This window comes from Lepidochelys kempii, chromosome 1 (genome assembly GCF_965140285.1).
Source record: "Lepidochelys kempii isolate rLepKem1 chromosome 1, rLepKem1.hap1, whole genome shotgun sequence".
Classification (NCBI taxonomy): domain Eukaryota; kingdom Metazoa; phylum Chordata; order Testudines; family Cheloniidae; genus Lepidochelys; species Lepidochelys kempii.
In genome coordinates this window covers 223,769,540-223,789,051 of record NC_136380.1, presented here as the reverse complement: position 1 = coordinate 223,789,051, position 19,512 = coordinate 223,769,540, and the positions used below count along the sequence as shown (strand labels likewise).

At 38.2% G+C, this 19,512-nt stretch overlaps 1 protein-coding gene across 3 annotated transcripts in view; it reads left to right on the top strand.

Annotated features, from left to right (window-relative positions):
* MRPS35 (mitochondrial ribosomal protein S35) overlaps nucleotides 1-11,363 on the top strand; it is a 55,753-nt gene extending 44,390 nt beyond the window's left edge. For all 3 annotated transcript variants that reach the window (XM_073315402.2, XM_073315412.2, XM_073315420.2), the window contains one exon: nucleotides 9,138-11,363. In XM_073315402.2, the coding sequence (XP_073171503.1) occupies nucleotides 9,138-9,407 (270 nt within the window). In that variant the 3' untranslated portion in view covers nucleotides 9,408-11,363. The remainder of the gene's footprint in view (nucleotides 1-9,137) is intronic.
* Nucleotides 11,364-19,512: the final 8,149 nt, after the last annotated feature.

Here is a 19,512-nt window from a genome sequence, read left to right as displayed (position 1 = left end):
ATTTGGTAGTCTCTAAGGTGCCACAAGTACTCCTTTTCTTTATTCAAGGTGAAGTGGCCTATTAACATCCCTGTAGTCATAGGACAAAAGGGAGGGGGGGTAAGTGGGTTACAGATTATTGTAATAAGGGATAAATCCAGTGTCTTTATTAAGACCATGATTTTTAATGTGACACAGTTATGAATTTGAGCTTCCAGGTTCATCTTTTGAAAGTGTTGTCCAGGTTTCCTTTGAGCATGAGGACTGATAGATCAGATATGAAGTGATTGCTTTGTGAAAATTGTTCAGCCACTGGTGATATGGTGTTCGTCTTTTATCCTTCTCCTGTGTGAGTTCATTCTAATCTAGAACATATTGATTGTCTAGTGTCACCCACGTAGTTTAGTGCCCCCAATAAAAGTGTGTCTCTCTCACCAACAGAGGTTGGTCCAATAAAAGATATTACCTCACACACCTTGTCTCTTAAAATATTGTGCTCATTTCTGAGCTCCTCTCTGCCTCTTCTATGTAGCAGAAATAAAAAAAGTAAGTAAAAGGCAACAAAAAAGATTGGAAGCATAGAATCCTAGAAATATAGGACTGTCCAGTCTCCTACATTTTATCTAGACCATCCCTGACAGGTGTTTGGCTAACCTTTTCTTAAAAACCTCCAATGCTGGAGATTCCACCATTTCCCTAAGTAATTTAAGTGCTTAACTACCCTTACAGTTTTGACATACGAAAAATGTCCTGTGTTCCCTCTAAGCTGTGCAGAGTGTGTGTATGAGAGAGAGACAGACACTCTATGTGTGTGTGCGTGCGCACATCGGCAAAGCTAAAAACACTTTTAAATTTATATATGTTCATGTTAGGAGATTGGATTGATTTATCTAAATTGGTTCTTAAAGCAGTCTAGTTGAATTGGTCTAAATCTGTGTGTAATTCAATCCCAAATTAAACTTTTAAGTGGAAATTATTGGAGACCAAGTGAATACCAGTTGCTGGAGCTTTTCCAGCTTTTCCTTGCAATACCTTGATTGCAGCAGTAGTTGAAAGGTTTAGGAGTTAAACCTGCATGTGTGCAATGTGTTTTCTTTTTTCCTGAACAATGTGTATTGTGCACCTACTCCTTACTTTCTTGGGACTTTGTAAGAATACAATAGAAAATTGCTCATGTAATTAGTGCTTTATAATCCGTCCAATAAAGGATTCCTCCCTGTACTACTCAAACACATTGATATATAGTAATCTGTACTTTCTAAGGTATTACTTTTACAAAATATGCTACAGTACATTTACTGGTGCAGTGTATACATTACAACTAAAATATTTAATTTTAACTGCTGAATGGCTTATGATTAAAGCTAAGCTTTTGTCATGGTTATTTTTAGTAAAAGTCATGGACAGGTCACAAGTAATAAACAAAAATTCACGAAAGCTGTGACTTGTCTGACTTTTGCTGCAGCAGCTCCATGGTTTCAAGCAACAGAGGGGTCTCTTGCTTATATTTAGTAAACTTTACGCCTCAGAGTCCAGAGACCAAGTTTCTCCTTGTCAGGGATATTTTTATTCTCTTCACCCCAGATTCCAAGGGGATGGGATGAGTTCGTGTGCAGATTTCCCTTTTCCTTGATGGAATTAGGAATGCCATCACCAAAGTCTCTGTGCTTTGATGCTACACAATGCCTTATTTGCTTCAGTGAGCCATCCTGTGTGCAGGATGAGCACTTTACCCTAATTAAAGCTTCTTTTCCTCTTTGGTGAGTTACACAGTTACAGAGTTCAGAGTAGCAGCTGTGTTAGTCTGTATTCACAAAAAGAAAAGGAGGACTTGTGGCATCTTAGAGCCTAACCAATTTATTTGAGCATAAGCTTTCATAAGCTACAGCTCACTTCATCGGATGCATTAGTACGCATTAGGATTCATTAGTATGCATCCGATGAAGTGAGCTGTAGCTTATGAAAGCTTATGATCAAATAAATTGGTTAGGCTCTAAGGTGCCACAAGTACTCCTTTTCTTTTTACAATTACAGAGGTTGACAATGCAAACACTCAATATAATTTTATACCATTGGATACATATATTAGAAGTAGGATTAATACATGCACATCCTACAAGCATTCCATAAAATCTAAACACTAAGCACATTCTTATAACCCTAACGTATGTTTTAACTATACTAACCCACAGATAAGCCAGACCGGTTTCCAACTCTGCATTTGTCAGTGTTCAGAGAGGCCTTGGGCCTTGGCATGAGCTGGTACCTGGTCTGCCAGCATCACACAATGGAGTTCTATTTAGCAGTTGCCCTGGGGGGCGGGGGGGAAGGAAGGGATTTGAAATAACCTAAGCAAGCCTACATACAACAAATCACTTGAATGGGTGTCTTTGTGGGTCTGTGCTGTGAAACTATGCAGGCTAGGGTTCAAGCACTTATCTCAAAGGCTGTACTAGGAGAAAAGGTGTGTTCTTATCTTGCGTTCACAAACTTGTGGTAAAATCCTAGTGAAGACAAGGTAGTTTGTAGTTTTCATACAGATTAGCAGGTGGAGTTAAACTAGCTGACATGTTAATTTGTTTGAAAATTGCACACTGCCTTGTCTTAACACAAGGTAAAATATTAGTAAACTCAAGGACACGCCTCTCACTAGTGAACACACAGCTTCTTTTGGGGTGAATCCCTGTACATTCCAAACCATGCATTGTTTCCATGTGTTCCAGTGGAATACTGTGTCGGCATGTCTCGTCTAAAAGTGAACTTCAAGCAAAAATAGAAACTAAGTTACAGGTGGTCTAAAATATTTTAAATTAAAAAATATATATAATATATATGCTCCATTTGCTGCTTTACCATTCCCTTAGAAATATCTTCAGTGTCAAATCTTATCTTTTCTGGATTTGCTGGAGAATTTTGGGGAGGGAAAGGGTCTCAAATGTATGGTGCAGGGTCTCATGTTAGATGAAAGACTGGGGAGGTTGATCTTCAAAGACATCCTTTCTCCCAAGTGTTTATTAGGTATAGGTATTGAGCAAAAACCCCAAAATTTTAAAGCCTCCTTAAAATATTCCTTTTAGCTTTCAGTTTTTTGTAATGTCATTATCTCACCCGTTCTCTAGTCTCCATAAGATCTTTGCTTTCTGAAAACCTTTGTTTGGACTTAAACCTTTCAGATGCCCTTTCCACAACCTAAAGATGTAAAAAAGTGCAGGTCACTTCTATCCCACGATCAATATTATCTCCATTGTACAGATGGCCAAATTGAGGGATAGAGGTAATAGTGTCGCTTAGTAAGTCAGTAGCAGCGCTGGGCATGGAACCCAGGAGTTGTCGCTAGTTATAAGATCATCCTTCCTGCTTTACAACCTGCCTTGTTCTTCTGAGACAAAGATACTAGTTTCTTCTTCATCCTTGTCTCCTTGCTACCACCTGGCTTATTCTTTTTCCGCTTTTAATTTGCCCTCTTCCTGCAATGATCCCGTCTCCCATCTCCACGCTTCTGCTGTTGAATTTCTTTATAACTTCTGTGGTGCTCTCTCACGTACCATGACAACACATTTTCCCACCCCCAGGAAGTAAACAGTTGAGGACCAGGACACAACAATCCTAGCCACCTATTCGTTCCCACTGTTCTTCAGAGAGGCACAAAGTGAGTGATGGGTGGAAGCCTCTTGTTCAGAATTTCTTGAGTGATCTCTAGCACCTGGGAGGAGAGGGAGCTGAAGGGGAAACTTCACTCATTGTTTGTATCTCTGATTCCATGTAGTGACATTTCAGTTGACATGGGTAAAAGTGACACTGGGGCAAATGTGCTTCAGATGTGACATTTGACAAGTATGCTTTGATTTTAAAACTTAAAGCAAGATTTCTGTGCTATACATATCTTTTGCTTTGACGCTCACCTTCAAGGCTAGATAGAGTAAGTTCCCTAGAGCAGCATTTCCAGTTAACGTAGTGAATTCTGTCAGACAGAGATGTTTTTAAGTATATTTTTGCCTATTAAGTGTTTTTACATGTAAACTTATCTTTCAAGTTGCTAGCTAAGAACTTGTAGGTGCAGTTTAAGGATATAGTACATGCACGGTGATGGGTATGTAAATAGTTTTGACAGTTTTTTGAGGTGCTCAACTGAGTTAGTATGTTCCAATCGTTGCTCTTTATTTCTACTTGTAAATTTGTGAGGCAGGTCCATGAAGTAGCTAAAATGTATTCTATTTCAACATAGTAGAAAGAAACAGGTTTACTCATTCCAGGGCATCTTCAGATTGAACTTCCATTTTCAGGTTTGTTAAAAAAAAAACTACTAAAAATACTTGCATTTTTGTTGAACAGCATTAAATCTCTGATTAATGTGTTAACTATTCAGGCTGTTGACAGGAAAATTGACTAACGTGAGTTCCTAAGTATTTCTAATTGCCTTTAATTTTTCTGTGTGCCACTTACAATGGCTTTTAAAATATTTTAGCTATTTAACTTTTCTAAAAAGACACATCAGAAGATTTGGCAACCTTAATCCTGGGTATGACTACAGCAGCCAACTTGCTAAACTGGAAGAAAAGCCAAGAAAAATCTGATTTAAATGTCTTGAGTGATTAAAAATCATTCATTTTTGTAGGTTTATAGCGTTATTTTATAATGAGGCTTTTTAATACTGTCTTTATCCAGTTTTTAATATTAAGGCTTTGTCAGCAATTCAGTCATAAGCCCCTATTTTGGGAGGTTCACAATTGATATAAAAGATTTGCACAGTAACACATCTTCATTCTCATTATGGCATTTAAAAAATAGTCTCATCATCTGTTCTCGTGGAGTGCAAAAATTCCCCAAATCTCATTTGTAGTCTCTATTTCAGACGTTTTCTGAACTTATTAAAAGAAAAATGTTCTATAGATTTCATTGGAAGTGTTTACTGGAGAATCAGTTGCACTATCCGGTGAATGCACCTTTGGGTGGGTCTGGCTAATGCTTCTTGGCAACTATATGTGTTTGAAAGAGCACCCATTTCAGTCCATCTTCTCGGGGAAGCATATATTTAAGGTTTTTAACCTGATACAGCAGTGATTCCAGAAAAATGGTAGACACACACAGTTTAAATATTCCAACTGTCACAACTTTATTCGAAGTTCAAGCTCTCACTGCATCCTTCACTCAAATATTTAATTTTTCAGGAGAAGAAATGTGCAGCTACCATTCTGAGTTAAGACTTCATATTGAGGTAGTTGGGTTTTGCATCACTGTCTCATTGGCACACTTTATAACCCTTTAAACTGAGCCATCAATGTTTTGTTGTAGCATTCCTATTAGTGAGTTCACATATGGGTTTGATTACCCTCATGTGTTATCAGGTGGAAGTGTAATTCCAGATTCATTTTTTTTTTTTTTACTCATGCAGTAAATCTTCTGGTTGAAAGGGTCTTTAAGTTTACTTAATACAATCAGCCTGCAAAAATCTAGTTTCTGTTCAGTTTGCTGGTTGATTTACTTCTGGATCTATGTATGCTAGGATAACATTTCATTTTGAAGGATGGCCACCAACATTTCAGCAAACAATTCTGGCTTCTTTGAACAGAACAGAGCAGAGGAACATATTTTGAAATCACACCCATAACCCATCCCTAGAAGAAGTCAGTTTTATTTTAAGAATTACTTTGACACTCCAACCTGTTTGCAAAGCTTTCAAACTAGTAATACTTTACAATTTCATTGGTTTATTTTAAAATCCCTTTGCATTGCACTGTTCAAGAGAGAAAAGCTGTGTTAATCTGTTTATCAACATTCATCTTTGAAATCGCATCAGTTAATGTGCACAGAGAAGGATTTTCCTGAAGAGATAAATGTAATGACCATAATTAGTTTTTATTACCTCTGCTGGAACTTAAAGGTGTTCAGAGGCCTCACAATGATCTTTTGTTGAACCTAGGACATGACTGGCAAATAACGAGAGTTTGGTCCAGGACTGACCAGGTGCAACACTCATTCCTTTACTTTTGAGAAACCCTATCCCTGTGAGAGGTTATTGTTTTTGTTTTGTTTTTTTTAATTCTTTCTGAACTGGACAAACGGCTTTGGAGAGCCAGTGTGCAATGATAAGTAACTGGTCTGAAAAGAAGGGTGATAACTTCGCTAACTTTTAAGACTGTATAAGTGTTAACGTTTTATTAATAAAGTTTATTTTTTAAAAGTGTAAGTGTTAATATTGGCTGAAAAATCTCATGATGCACACAGAGAATGCTTCATTGTAACCATTTGTTTACTGGTGCTCTGCAGGTGCAGATTACAGTACTAATTTTTCCGTCTTTAATGGCTGAATAAGGTTTTTATTTCTGCTTTGCATTGTGCCCAGGTTCTTTAAATGTCAGTCACTTGAGACTTTTCGTGATGTTAATCTGTGTTTCTGATTTAACAACATTTGGACTTGTGGATTTTAAAAGAAAGAGCTTCCATTGACCCTTATTCTGGGTGCAACACTTAAAGCATTTGTAAATGTGGGTATTCAGGCTCAAGCACAAAGGCATGAGTTGGATCCATATGTTCGAAATGTAAAAAAGTTTGGCTTTCATAATACTAGCCATTATTAAGAATTATGTTTTGTATAGAACATAATTGTTGGCTAGGTAACAGACTTAAAAAAATCTTTTGCCAGATTTATTTGAGTTTTACATTTGTTTGTTGCTACTGCAACTTAATCATGGCTAGCAAAGCTGGAGGATTAGTGAAAAGTTGCCTGTTAAGGGATTTCATTAAGGACGTATGATGTAAAGGTTTTAGTAGAGTGCTTGTTTTAACTTACTTCCACAGAAATATCTTTCTTCAGAAGTGATTTCCTCAGCATTAAATGCCACAAAAACATAACATTAAAAACGAAAGGTTCAAAAAGGTTTCATTGCTTTTCTCAGTTGTGGTCTCATTATATGTTGTGATAAATGTTTAGCAAAATGAAAATAACATAAGTTGTGATGTTCACCTATTTAAAACAATGTGATGGTGTGACCTAGATGAAGTTTACATTATAGTAATTACATAAGAATGCCACTTTACATGGCACACCATTTGACTCATCTCTTGCGCAGTCAGTGAAGCAAAATGAGGGGCTACAGTATAAGAAAACCTTCTGGACAAGCTGTCTGCTTGCCAGGAGTACACCTACTCCCAAATGTTTACAGACAGTGATGCAGAAAACAAAAAACTTGAAATGAGACAGGATCACAGCACTGACTAAAGAGCTGTCATTTCATGGATAAAGGTCCTCTAAGGAGCAATTTCTGAGCTGCAGAAAGCTGAGGTAACTTGGTAGGCAGTGCTCTTTCCCCAAGTCATAAATAAATCAGTTCCTTAGCACTGAGGAGAGCTGTCTTCTGTATAAGTACACACCAACAACCCATTTCATTTAATTTCTTATCTGATTAGATCAGAGCTCAGGGTGTATTGCTACAAAGATATTAGCTAGCAATTGCCAAAGCTTGAATCTCTGGGGTAATATTGTCTAAGTCCTACCCAATTGTTCTGGACCAGTGATTCTCATATGTAGTTCTCTGTGTTATGTGGGCCACATCCACACACAGTCATATATATAAAATATGCTGATTAGGCCACAAGTGACCTGCGTTGAAAACCACTGTTTTGGACCCACTGGCTTCCTTCATAAGAAAGCAGGTTTTCCAATCACTAAACTTGAATGTTTTTCCCCCACCTAGCTGGGCTCCCCTTCAGGCTGCTTCATGTGAAGATCCTTGATTTGTCTTCTGGCTCTCCCCAAGGCCGATTCTTTTTGTCTCTTTGTGGACAACACAGAATGAAAGAGCAAAAAATGCCCCCATTGTAGAAGCATATGGATTCCTTCAGCACACTCACCTTGTGCCTTCTCAGGACAGGTGACAGGATCTCTCTCCGCAGAGAGAGGCTACAGCCATGGAAATGCCTGCAACACACAGTCTCTTCTTCTGGGCTTTGGTTGGTGGGAGTCTCAGTCTTCCAGCTCATCTGCTTCTCTGAGTGCATAGGAGGTGAGACAAATCAGGAAAGTACTGAAGGTAACTTCCATGGCTGTAGCTCTGAAGGTCAATACCAATCCAACAGCATTGGAAAGTCTTCAGGTCCCTCCTCCCTTTACATTTTGGATCCATTTATCCACTCCTAATCTTTCAACCTAGTGGTGGAAGAACCTAAGCATCCTGTCTTTGTGACTCAAAAGCCAAACCTCAGTGAAATATGATTTCATTTTTCACCAGTATGAATGGTCATTCAACTCAAGGAATTTGATCGTAAAAGGAAAAGATTAAATACAGCGTATCAGGAGTTTAGAGTGACAACCTGCATGTCACTACTACTACTTTCAAAACACAATCTAAAACCACGTGGTCGTTATATGGATGGATGCTGTGTTGTTTTCTGATGATTAACCAAGTTCTTTAGACTAAATACATAAGAGAATTGAATTGTGATCCTTTGCACGACGATGTGTCCTGAAGGTGTTGAGGTAGAGTCCAATTTGGTGTGGAATGAGAAAAAAAATCTGGTGACTTGACTTAGTCTGACTACACAAATTGGAGCCACCAAAAGGAAGCCCTATTGATCCAGATAATCTAATGGCTGGTGTACCAACTTCCAACGTAATGAAGGGAAAACTTCCTTTCATTTCACAAACTTTGGGTCAGATTCCAATGTTGGCAATAATGGTGTAAATACAGAGCTACTCCAGTGTTGACAGTGGAATTTGGACCATTATTTTAAAATAACATTTTGGAGGATTTGGGCTTTTTTTCCCCTCTCGGAGTTTGAACTGTAATCAGTAACTTTACATAACTGAAAAACTAATTATTGCTTCTGCCAGCTTTTTCTCTCCAGATTACTGTAATTTTACCAAATGGTACAGATTTGAAATAGATTTCCAGGCTTATATTTATAATAGCATTTGAACTTTAATCGCAGAGTTAAATTCACCCTGCACAGAGGTCAAACACAAAGCCTGTTCACCTCTTAAATTTCACTTAAGCTCTGTTGAGGGTCTTTTGCATAGACGCTACACTGGGTGAACTTCATCCAAGACAAAAATCTTAAAACAATTTTTTGTGGGAGAGGGGTGATAGTTCAGATTTTTCCAGATTGTTACTTCAGTATTCAGTACTGACATTTTTAAGGTGATGTCTGTTTTCTTTCAGAAAACTGAAATGTGGGAAAACGAGAAGACTGAAGCAGACATGGAGGAGTATATCTGGGAAAATAGCCCCTCTCAGAAGAATGCTTTGGACACGCTTCTTCGAATAAGAGCTGCAGAGAAAATCACTGAAGTAACTAGGGAAGAGCTGCTTGGCTCTGAGATGGTTGAGAATTACAAAACCTCTGTAGTTGTACTTAAAAATGGAGAGACAGAAAACAACATTTTGCAGTACAAGGAATCTGTGATGAAATTACTGAATTTACGAGCATGACAGTGAAAATTGACATTCCATGCACATCTCTGATCTTGTGTCAATATACAAAGATAATGTATGCTAATAGTACTTTGTAGGAAATTGTGAATGCAGTTATCCATGACTTTCTGGACCTTCAGCAAAACAAGTCTTGGAATATTAATAAAATTTTAAAATTTCAAAAACCTTGAATGGAATTTAGAGTGAATAGAGATTCAAAAAGGGTTAGCAACAAACTTCATATGTTTCCATACAATTGAATTTTCTTATCAATGACAAAATCACTGTCTGCCAGTATCATTCCTTACCTCTATAAATAAAATTTGTCTCAAGTCTTTTCTGGGAAGCCTTTTGAGTATTTATGGGCTTAAGCATTCTGTTCCACTGTTCTAGCCTGGGATTTAGGAGGCCCTGATTTAATTCCTTGCTGTACCACAGACTTCTGTGTATCCTGGGTAAATCACATAGGGTAAGATTTTTCAAAAGCACCCATTTGACTTAGGAGGCAAAGTTCCATTGAATTTCAATGAGACTTAGGATCCTGTGTGCCTAAGTCATTTCTGAGAATGGGGCACACAGGGTATGTCTACACAGCAAAGAAAAACCCATGGCTGGCAGGGCCTGGGCTCTAGCCTGAGCCCAGAAGTCTATACAGCCATGAAAGAGCCCTGCAAACCCCAGCCATGGGTGTCTAGTTGCTGTGTAGACATACCCTTAGTATGCATTTGAAAATTTTACTCTTAGTCTCTCTCTGCCTTCATTTTTCCAGATGAAGGTAACATTACCTCCAACCTTGGCGGGCAGTTGGGAGGATAACTGCATTGGAGATTGTGAGGCGTGTAATGAGGGTCACATAAGTACCTTAGATAGACATGTATATCTCTGAAAGAAGGGGAACAGGATAAAGTTAAGACCCCAGAATAGAAAATGGATGGAGTAGTGGACCATCTAGAAGGGAGGGAAAGGTTAAATAGTAGCTGAAAGGATGCAAAATAAAAGTATACACATACATCTGCACAATAAATATGTGGAATAAGTAAGAATTGTATGTCATTACAGGAACAAAAACAGTTTGGGTGACAGATGATGGGAACTTAAATTAATTATTTTAAAAGGATATGACCTGCTCTTAATACAGAAAGGGTGTTAAATTGTGTCTCATGAGTAAATACATGACTAATGGTGCAGAAAATTCATCTAGGTTCCAACTTGTCACCATGAGTGAAGGAAGGAATTATATAGATGGTTGTTACCTTTTGGTAATTTGCTCTTTGAGCAGAACTGGTCTGAAAACCTGAAAGTAGTTGGTAATTTTAGCACTCAGCAATTATCAAAAATAGTTCTGAATGCTAAAAAATGTGAAAAGAGAACTTCTTTTTAAAAGAAAAAGAGAAGTGAGCTTCAAAAACTCAGGAGGTTAAGATCCTATGACAGTAAAAATACAATTACTAGTATCAGCAAAATTAGGCATTCATGTTACAAAAATATTTCCCTTTCACTTGGGTGGCTTTTTGTCAGAATTAAAGATTCTACAAAAGGTTAAATAAGCTTACCATTAGTCACAATGTTCTGCTCCCCAGCCACAGCTGGTTAAGAAGAAAAGATGCAACGTAAGAGCATAGGCACCAGAACTGGGGGAATGGAGGGAAGTGACTCTTGTGCATCTGTTTAGGACTCTGTTGGAGCCATTCTGCATGGCTTATGGGTACTCCAGCTTCTGTCATCTACATGTAGCCTTTGAGATTGGAATGTATATTCCCTTTGTAAAAGGAGTGGCATTGTCAAATGGGTTCTGTCTAGTAGAACACAGTTTTTCATCCAGGAATAACTACCTCTTGTGCACATAAAATAGTAATATAGCTTTGGTAACTGTTATAGTTAAGATTGAAAATGTTTGCTTAGTAAACTCATATATTCAGACTGTCAGAACTTTGCAATCCTTTACCTTTTTGCATTAAACATTCCCTCCTTTCAGCTCTGCACCAAGGTGAATTTTATTTGAAAGTGTCAAGGGGGAAAAATGGTTCAGCTGTTTTTGAATGTTTGGTTTTGAGTGGGAATAAAAGTGTAAGTGTGTGTGTGTATGTGTTTATATACATAAATATACTGTTACTTTTTTTTGAAAAGCTATGGAGCAGAAATCACTGGAGAATTGAAAGCTGCAATTTGACTTGGAAAATGCTATGAATTCTAGATTAGTGCCTAGCCTTACGCCAGAGGAAATTTCTTTTCAATGTGTACAGGAGGGATTTTTAGACCTAGGAACTGATGCCCACCTAATTTAGCTGCAAAATGGAGTGGCTAGTCTGCAGAATCACTGTAGACTGACTTGATTAACTTTCTACGTGTTTTGAGATGCTTAGAATCTGATAAGGTTCTTATTCTTGCTTCTGTTGCTTTTTCCCATCAAAATGTCCTTGTGCACACATAAATGGGCAACAGGAGGTCCTGAGTTCTATTCCTCTGTACAAATGAATGCAATTAATCTCTTACCCCCCCCCCCATAAACTTTACTAATTATGACCTGCACAAAATATGTCCAGATGAAACTGCTGAAATTTGAAAGTAACAACTTTGACATGGAAATAGTCTTCAATGGAGTGCATAGGAAATTCATTTTCATTTGACTACATTAATATTTTAAAATCTGAAGTAGTTTTTGTATCATTAACGCCACACCTAACAAGGAGTATGCTACAAAATGTATAGGAAATGCAAAATCCATGAAACTTGAGTCTATGTGAAGTACCTATATCTAGCTTGGATTCACTTCTCAAATGTTTCTCGTAACCCAGAGCAGGGTGAAAATTGATCCTCCTCGAGCGAGGGCATCTAGATTTGGGTGTCCTTAATCAGAGATAATTGTTTTCTGTGGCAGCTGAATGGTTCTAGTTACAACAATTGGGCTTTTGACTTTGTAACTTTTTTGCAAGTTAGAGCTCCAAGGTGCTGAGGATCAAACCTTGCTCTTTTCTCTTTTTTTTAAAAAAGAAAACAGGAAATTTACATGTAAAAGTATTAATGCACCATTAAGCTCTTACATCAAAACAATACCAAATCCAAAGTTGCATATGTAACTTTAACTACTACTTCTTGCGATTATGCATTACAGTACAGAGCTTTTGTGACCCAGTGAGTGAGGCATTAGATTAGGTCCCGGGAGCCATGGGTTATATCTCTGGCTCTGTCACTGACTTGCTGTTTAGTCTTGGGCAAGTCTCTCTACCTTTCTCTGTCTCCCCTCTCATTCTGTCTCCTCTAATTTAGCTTATAAGATTTTGTGAGGGAGGAGCAGTCCATTACTATGTGTTCATACCGTATGTAGCGCAATGGATCCCTGACCTCAGCTGGTGCTCCTAGGTGGCTGCTGTAATATGATTAAGTTGTCTAATGTATAACATGCACTTTCATAACCTTAAATCAATCTTAAGCATCTACTACTATATTATTTTTGTAGGCCTCAGTCCATGAAAGACAGGGCCCTGTACTTAAACAACATCTTGCTCATGGAGTATAACAGTAGTAATAAATGTGCAGGTCCATAGAGTGGCTTACTGCATCCCTGTCAGTGGTGCTTTATTAATGGATCCTACTGCAAATGCACTATTACTCTGAACCTTACATACCTACATTTTTATGCTAGAATTAAACTGTTTCCATGTTACTTATGACTAGATACATCAGTCACATAACATAAGAATGGCCCTACTGGGTCAGACCAAAGGTCCATCTAGCCCAGTAACCTGTCTTCTGACAGTGGCCAATGCCAGGTGCCCCAGAGGGAATGAACAGAACAGGTAATCATCAAGTGATCCATCCCCTGTCACCCATTCCCAGCTTCTGGCAAACAGGCTTGGGACACCATCCCTACCCATCCTAGCTAATAGCCATTGAGGGACCTATCCTCCATGAATGTATCTATTTCTTTTTTTAACCCTGTTATAGTCTTGGTCTTCACAACATCCTCTGGCAAGGAGTTCCACAGGTTGACTGTGCATTGTGTGAAAAAATACTTCCTTTTGTTTTAAACCTGCTGCCTATTAATTTCATTTGGTGGCCCCTAGTTCTTGTTTTATGAGAGAGTAAATAACGCTTGTTTACTTTCTCCACACCAGTCATGATATTATAGACCTCGATCATATCCCCCCTTAGTCATCTCTTTTGCAAGCTGAAAAGTCCCAGTCTTATTAATCTCTCCTCATACAGCAGCCATTCCATACCCCTAATCATTTTTGTTGCCCTTTTCTGAACCTTTTCCAAGTCCAATATATCTTTTTTGAGATAGGGCAAACACATCTGCACGCAGTATTCAAGATGTGAGCGTACAATGGATTTATATAGAGGCAATAAGCTATTTTCTGTCTTATTATCTATTCCTTTCTTAATGCTTCCCAACATTCTGTTTGCTTTTTTGACTGCACATTGAGTGGATGTTTTCAGAGAACTATCCACAATGACTCCAAGATCTTTCTTGAGTGGTGGTAACTAATTTAGACCATCATTTTATATGTACAGGTGGGATTATGTTTTCCAAATGTACATTACTTTGCATTTATCAACATTGAATTTCATCTGCCATTGTGTTGCCCAGTCACCCAGTTTTGTGAGATCATTTTGTAGCTCTTTGCAGCCTGCCTGGGACTTAACTATCTTGAGTAGTTTTGTATCATCTGCAAATTTTGCCACCTCACTGTTTACTACTTTTTCCAGATCATTTATGAATATGTTGAATAGGACTGGGCCTACTGCAGACCCCTGGGGGACACCACCATTTACCTCTCTCCATTCTGAAAACTGACCATTTATTCCTACCCTTTGTTTCCTATCTTTTAACCAGTTAATCCATGAGAGAACCTTCCCTTTTATCCCATGACAGCTTACTTTGCTTAAGAGCCTTTGGTGAGGGATTTGTCAAATCCCTTTTTGAAAATCTAAATACACTATATCACTGGATCCCCCTTGTCCACATGCTTGTTGACCCCCTCAAAGAATTCTAGTAGATTGGTAAGGCACAATTTCCCTTTACAAAAACCATGTTGACAATTCCCCAACAAATTATGTTCATCTATGTGTCTGACAATTCTGTTCTTTACTATAGTTTTAACCAGTTTGCCAGGTACTGAAGTCAGGCTTACCAGCCTGTAATTGCCAGGGTCTCCTCTGGAGCCATTTTTAAAAATTGACGTCACATTAGCTATCCTCCAGTCATTTAGTACAGAAGCTGATTTAAATGGTAGGTTACGGACAACAGTTAGTAGTCCTGCAATTTCACATTTGAGTTCCTTCAGAACTCTTGGGTGAATACCATCTGGTCCTGGTGACTTATTACTGTTTAGTTTATCAAATTGTTCCAAAACCACCTCTACTGAGACCTCAGTCTGGGACAGTTCCTCAGATTTGTCACCTAAAAAGAATGGCTCAGGTTTGGGAATCTCCCTCATATCCTCAACCGTGAAGACCAATGCAAAGAATTCATTTCGTTTCTCCGCAGTGGCCTTATCATCCTTGAGTGCTCCTTTAGCATCTTGATCGTTCAGTGGCCCCAGTGGTTATTTAGTAGGTTTCCTGCTTATGTACTTAAAAAAAGAAAAAAATGCTATTACTTTTTGAGTCTTTGGCTAGCTGTTCTTCAAATTCTTTTTTGGCCTCCTCAATCATATTTTTACACTTCATTTGCCAGAGTTTGTGCTCCTTTCTATTTTCCTCATTAGGATATAACTTCCACCTTTTAAAGGATGCCTTTTTGCCTCTCACTGCTTTTTACTTTATTATTTAGCCACGGTGGCTCTTTTTTGGTTCTCTTATTATGTTTTTTAATTTGGGATATACATTTAAGTTGAGCCTCTATTATGGTGTCTCTTAAAAGTTTCCATACAGCTTGCAGAGATTTCACTTTTGCTGCTGTACCTTTTAATTTCTGTTTAACGAACCTCCTCATTTTTGTGTACTTCCCCTTTCTGAAATTAAATGCTACAGTGTTGGGTTGCTGTGATGTTTTCCCCACCACAGGGATGTTAAATTTAATTATGTTATGGTCCCTATTACCAAGCAGTCCAGCTATATTCACCTGGTAACTGTTTCTTGATTTAAATATTAATATTTTAAATTTCATCTCGTATGTAGGGTGGGGGTAGGAATAATATCCGAACTTTAATAAGGCATGAAAAGTACTCCTGGCGTCCTGCAGGCAGGCAAAGAGGCATTGACTATCTTCACCAACAACGGGCCTGTTATCTCAGCGCTGGCCTTTATCAGCCAACAGTAATATAGGGCTAGTGTGCAGGTCATGGTCCAAAGCACTCCTAACACTTCCACTTCAGCTTGTCATGAGCTGAAACTTGAGCAAAAAAAAGCCCACTGTATTTGTCCCTTTGAGACATTGTGGCTGTGGGACAGGACAGATGGTTGATTCCAAATCCATGCAGTGTTCACAAAGAAACTGTAAATTCCTTGCAGTGAGAGAAACTCAGCTCTGTATCCAGTAGAGGCAACTCAGATTATCCAAGCTATCCGTCTGTTGGAACAGTTCCTCTGTATAATTTTGCCAGTGCTTTGATGGAAGCTAAGCTTATCTGTATCTCCCACAGAGCTACTTTAAAAAATGTCTAGATGTTGCAATCAGACGCTGGTAAGAACTTTGTGCATCAATGTACTAGCTATTTCCTTGTTTCATTTATTGCAACACATTGTGATCATTTTTGGTGAAGGTAAGGGACAGCTCAGTTCAGAGCTATTGTATTAAGAGTCATGGACTAAAGATTTTTGTATTATAGCAGACGATTGACTGTGGTATTTCCTCATAATCATCAGTAGCCTGTACAGTATCACCGCTCTTCTTATACAGACTATTAAATTAAGTCTCATGCCCTGACTGGATTAGTACATCTTAACTTCAGACCACATGAGGTGATGATGTGATCTTCAGCAAGGGGAGGAACATCTCCATACATGAGATCCAGAATGTGGCCAGCTATACACATACAGCCAGGAAGCACCGATGGTAGCCCTATGGGTGTCACAGTAACAAAGAACTCTGGAGTTAATCTAGGAGAATAGCTGTCTGACTCCCACTCCCCCTCTTGCCATATCTCTGAGCATGATGTTGCAAAGTTGGCCGTTAAGAACACAACTTCCTCAGCTAGGTTCCCAAATAGGAACCTGAGAAACTTTTGTTGTTCCTTCATGTGCCTGCCATTCTTTTCGATAATCCCCCACCCTGTGTAATTAAAAAACACTAAACAAATCCTCTCTACAAGTATGAAAGTAGTCCCAAAAACATTTTCCTTTTTTAGTGGTCTTACATTCTATATATTCCTTTCCCCTACACAAAACTTCTCCTGTGTCTGCCACTTAGGCCTGAAAGACCCTACTGAAATATGAATCCTGAGGCAACTCCAAGATCTTCACTCCCAAAATAATACTTTCTCCCTACTTCTAGAAATTAATCCATAACATATATAGTGCTTTTTGACTGTATGTAATACATCACTTTGCAAGGAGGTTAAGTATCACTATCACCAGTTTAGAAATGAGTAAACTATTGCACAGAGAGGTTTTTGAGATCACACAGCTGATCAGGGGCCAGATATAAATATCTGTCTGCAAAGGGGTGGGGAAACAAACTAATCATCCTTTAAAATATATAGTACAGTGGCAGCAATATTAAAATGCATGCCTCAGGGCAGAGGTTCAGACTACTAACTACACAATTCTGTAAATTATATCTTAACAGAGAGAGGCTCTTGTGTAGACATATTCTTATTCATACATCATCCCTGTTGCAATTACAGCAACTGCTTACTTTTTCAGTATCACTTTTCTATGTGTTTGATTTTTATTTATTCTCCTAGTGGAGTTACTCCACACAACAACAACAACAACGTTATAGTGGTTCCAGTCACTGATGGTAGTTCTTCTAAGTAGCAAGAGCTACTAGTGGAAGCAACTATGTTGGCTCCTCTTCCTTGATTGCAGCAGCTTTCATAGGCTATTTGCAATGAAGAGAGTACCATAAAACAGCTGGAAGTCAGCACCATGTGGCCTTCCAGTTCTGCAAACTACCAGCAAGTGTTCTGTGGATCTCTGTACGAGAATCACTGCCTTACTGAGAAGAGACCTTAGTATCTAAAAAGTCATTAAACATATCCTGACAATTAAAAATTAGTGTAAAATATACAAGAATGAAAGCATTACAGTATGCTAAAATGTGGCTGTTTTACATTAAAATGTGTGATGTATTTGAGATGCAATTCAAACTGTATTATTATGCATCTGATGGGCAGATTTAAGTGTCCATGTTCAATTTAACTTTTGACACTTCCTGTCTTTTGCATGCTTAACCATGCAATATTAATGTTGCATTAACTATTTATTTCATTGAATAGGAGAAGGGCTTGCTCAGTGTAGCCGTAACTCAGGAAGGTTCTTAAGAATGTGCCTAATTTTAAGAGGCTACACATGTGCTTAAATTTAGCCAAGTGGTTAAGTACCTTGCTGAACTGGAGCCTATCTCTGCAAATAAATATGCATTCTATTCAGTATTGTTAACTATTATATATGGAGCATTCTGATGCAAACCAAAAGTAAATTAGGATATCACGTTGTTTACAACTTTGTGGCATTTGTACAAATCTTATGCTGGTTACTTCTTATTGCAAATTTTTACATATATAAATCTAATCTCTCAAAATGCATGGAAATTGCAGAAATATTCTGCAATCCTTTTTCTATAAAACCTGGGGAAGAAACAATGACTTATGGTCATGCAAAAGGCTCCCAAAGTACTTTACAAACTGAATATAGGGATTGTTAATGCTAAAATGCATCTGCTTCTGTGGTTAAACATGACAACTGTTTAACAGTCCTCAGCAAAACTATAACCTAAGAAATCAGTAATAGTTTAGCCAATTGAAACTACAGTGCAATTTTAAAGGTAGGCAGAAGATGACATTACCAAAGTACAATTGGGCCAAGATAGCAGAATGAATGTTCTATATCTGCAAAAAGAGATGAGATTTCTAACTCTCATTCAAAAGATGCCACCTTCTGCAATCTAGTTCCCCACACCCCACCCTCAATCACCATGCTTGGGCACTGGGAGAAACTGACTTGTAGAGAAGAGTGTCACCTACTGGGTAACCTGCCTACTTCTGGTCAAGCCAGTTCTTTCTTAGGTGGAGAGATCACAGCATGAGATGGTATGGCGGCCATTCTTGTAAGAAAAGGGACAGGGACTAATTTCAGGGGGAATGTATATTCATACATCTGTGCTGCAAAATCCTGTAAAATAAAGTCTGTGCTATTTGGAACGTCGACTTTCTCAAGTAACACAACACCTACTTTCTGGCTGAGGGCTACAGAGGCTAGACTATGAACACAAACAGAGCTTTAAGAAAGAAAGGCTGCATTCAGCCTGAAGAAGGGCATCCCAAAGGTGCAGATCTAGTTTTCTTAGAAGTATTTATCCAGGTTTAGGTTTAGGCTACCTTAAAACTTAATCCCACAAAAGTACAATGTTCTTTAAGGTACAATATTCTTTAAGGTACAATTCTTGCTGAGCCACCTTTTAGCAGCAAATGGTGCATTTTGCTGTTGTCTAATCATATGGTCAGGATAAACTACGAGGAAAAAGTTGGATAAACTATTTCTGTATTATTACACTGAATCGAATGTTTATTCACATGGTAATGGGTGGCCAAGGAGAAAGCTCACAATGGCTATTTTTTCCCCGTTACTGATATTCCCTTTTCATCTTGCACACCGAAGAAGGCTTTTAATGCTGCTTTTGAGTGATTAAAATTAGGAGTTTTTCCCTTGTTTTTTAAGTTTGTTTTTTTCTATAAACAGACATCAGAATCTGGCTTACTAATGTGTTTAGTAAAGAGCTCAGAGGATGAAAAGTACTAGTTAATGGTTTTGGTGGTTAAAAAAAAAACAAAACAAAAAACCACAACTGTTTATCATTTGTGGGGATGTGGCTGACCATTTCATTCATTTAATGTATGTTGTTATAGTAATGCGTAATGTTGTAATGTAATAGCATCTAAATGTAGCCCATCAGAGGAATCACCAGAACTTGCCAGAAACCTAATTTAAAAAAAAAATGAAACTGATTACGTGCGCC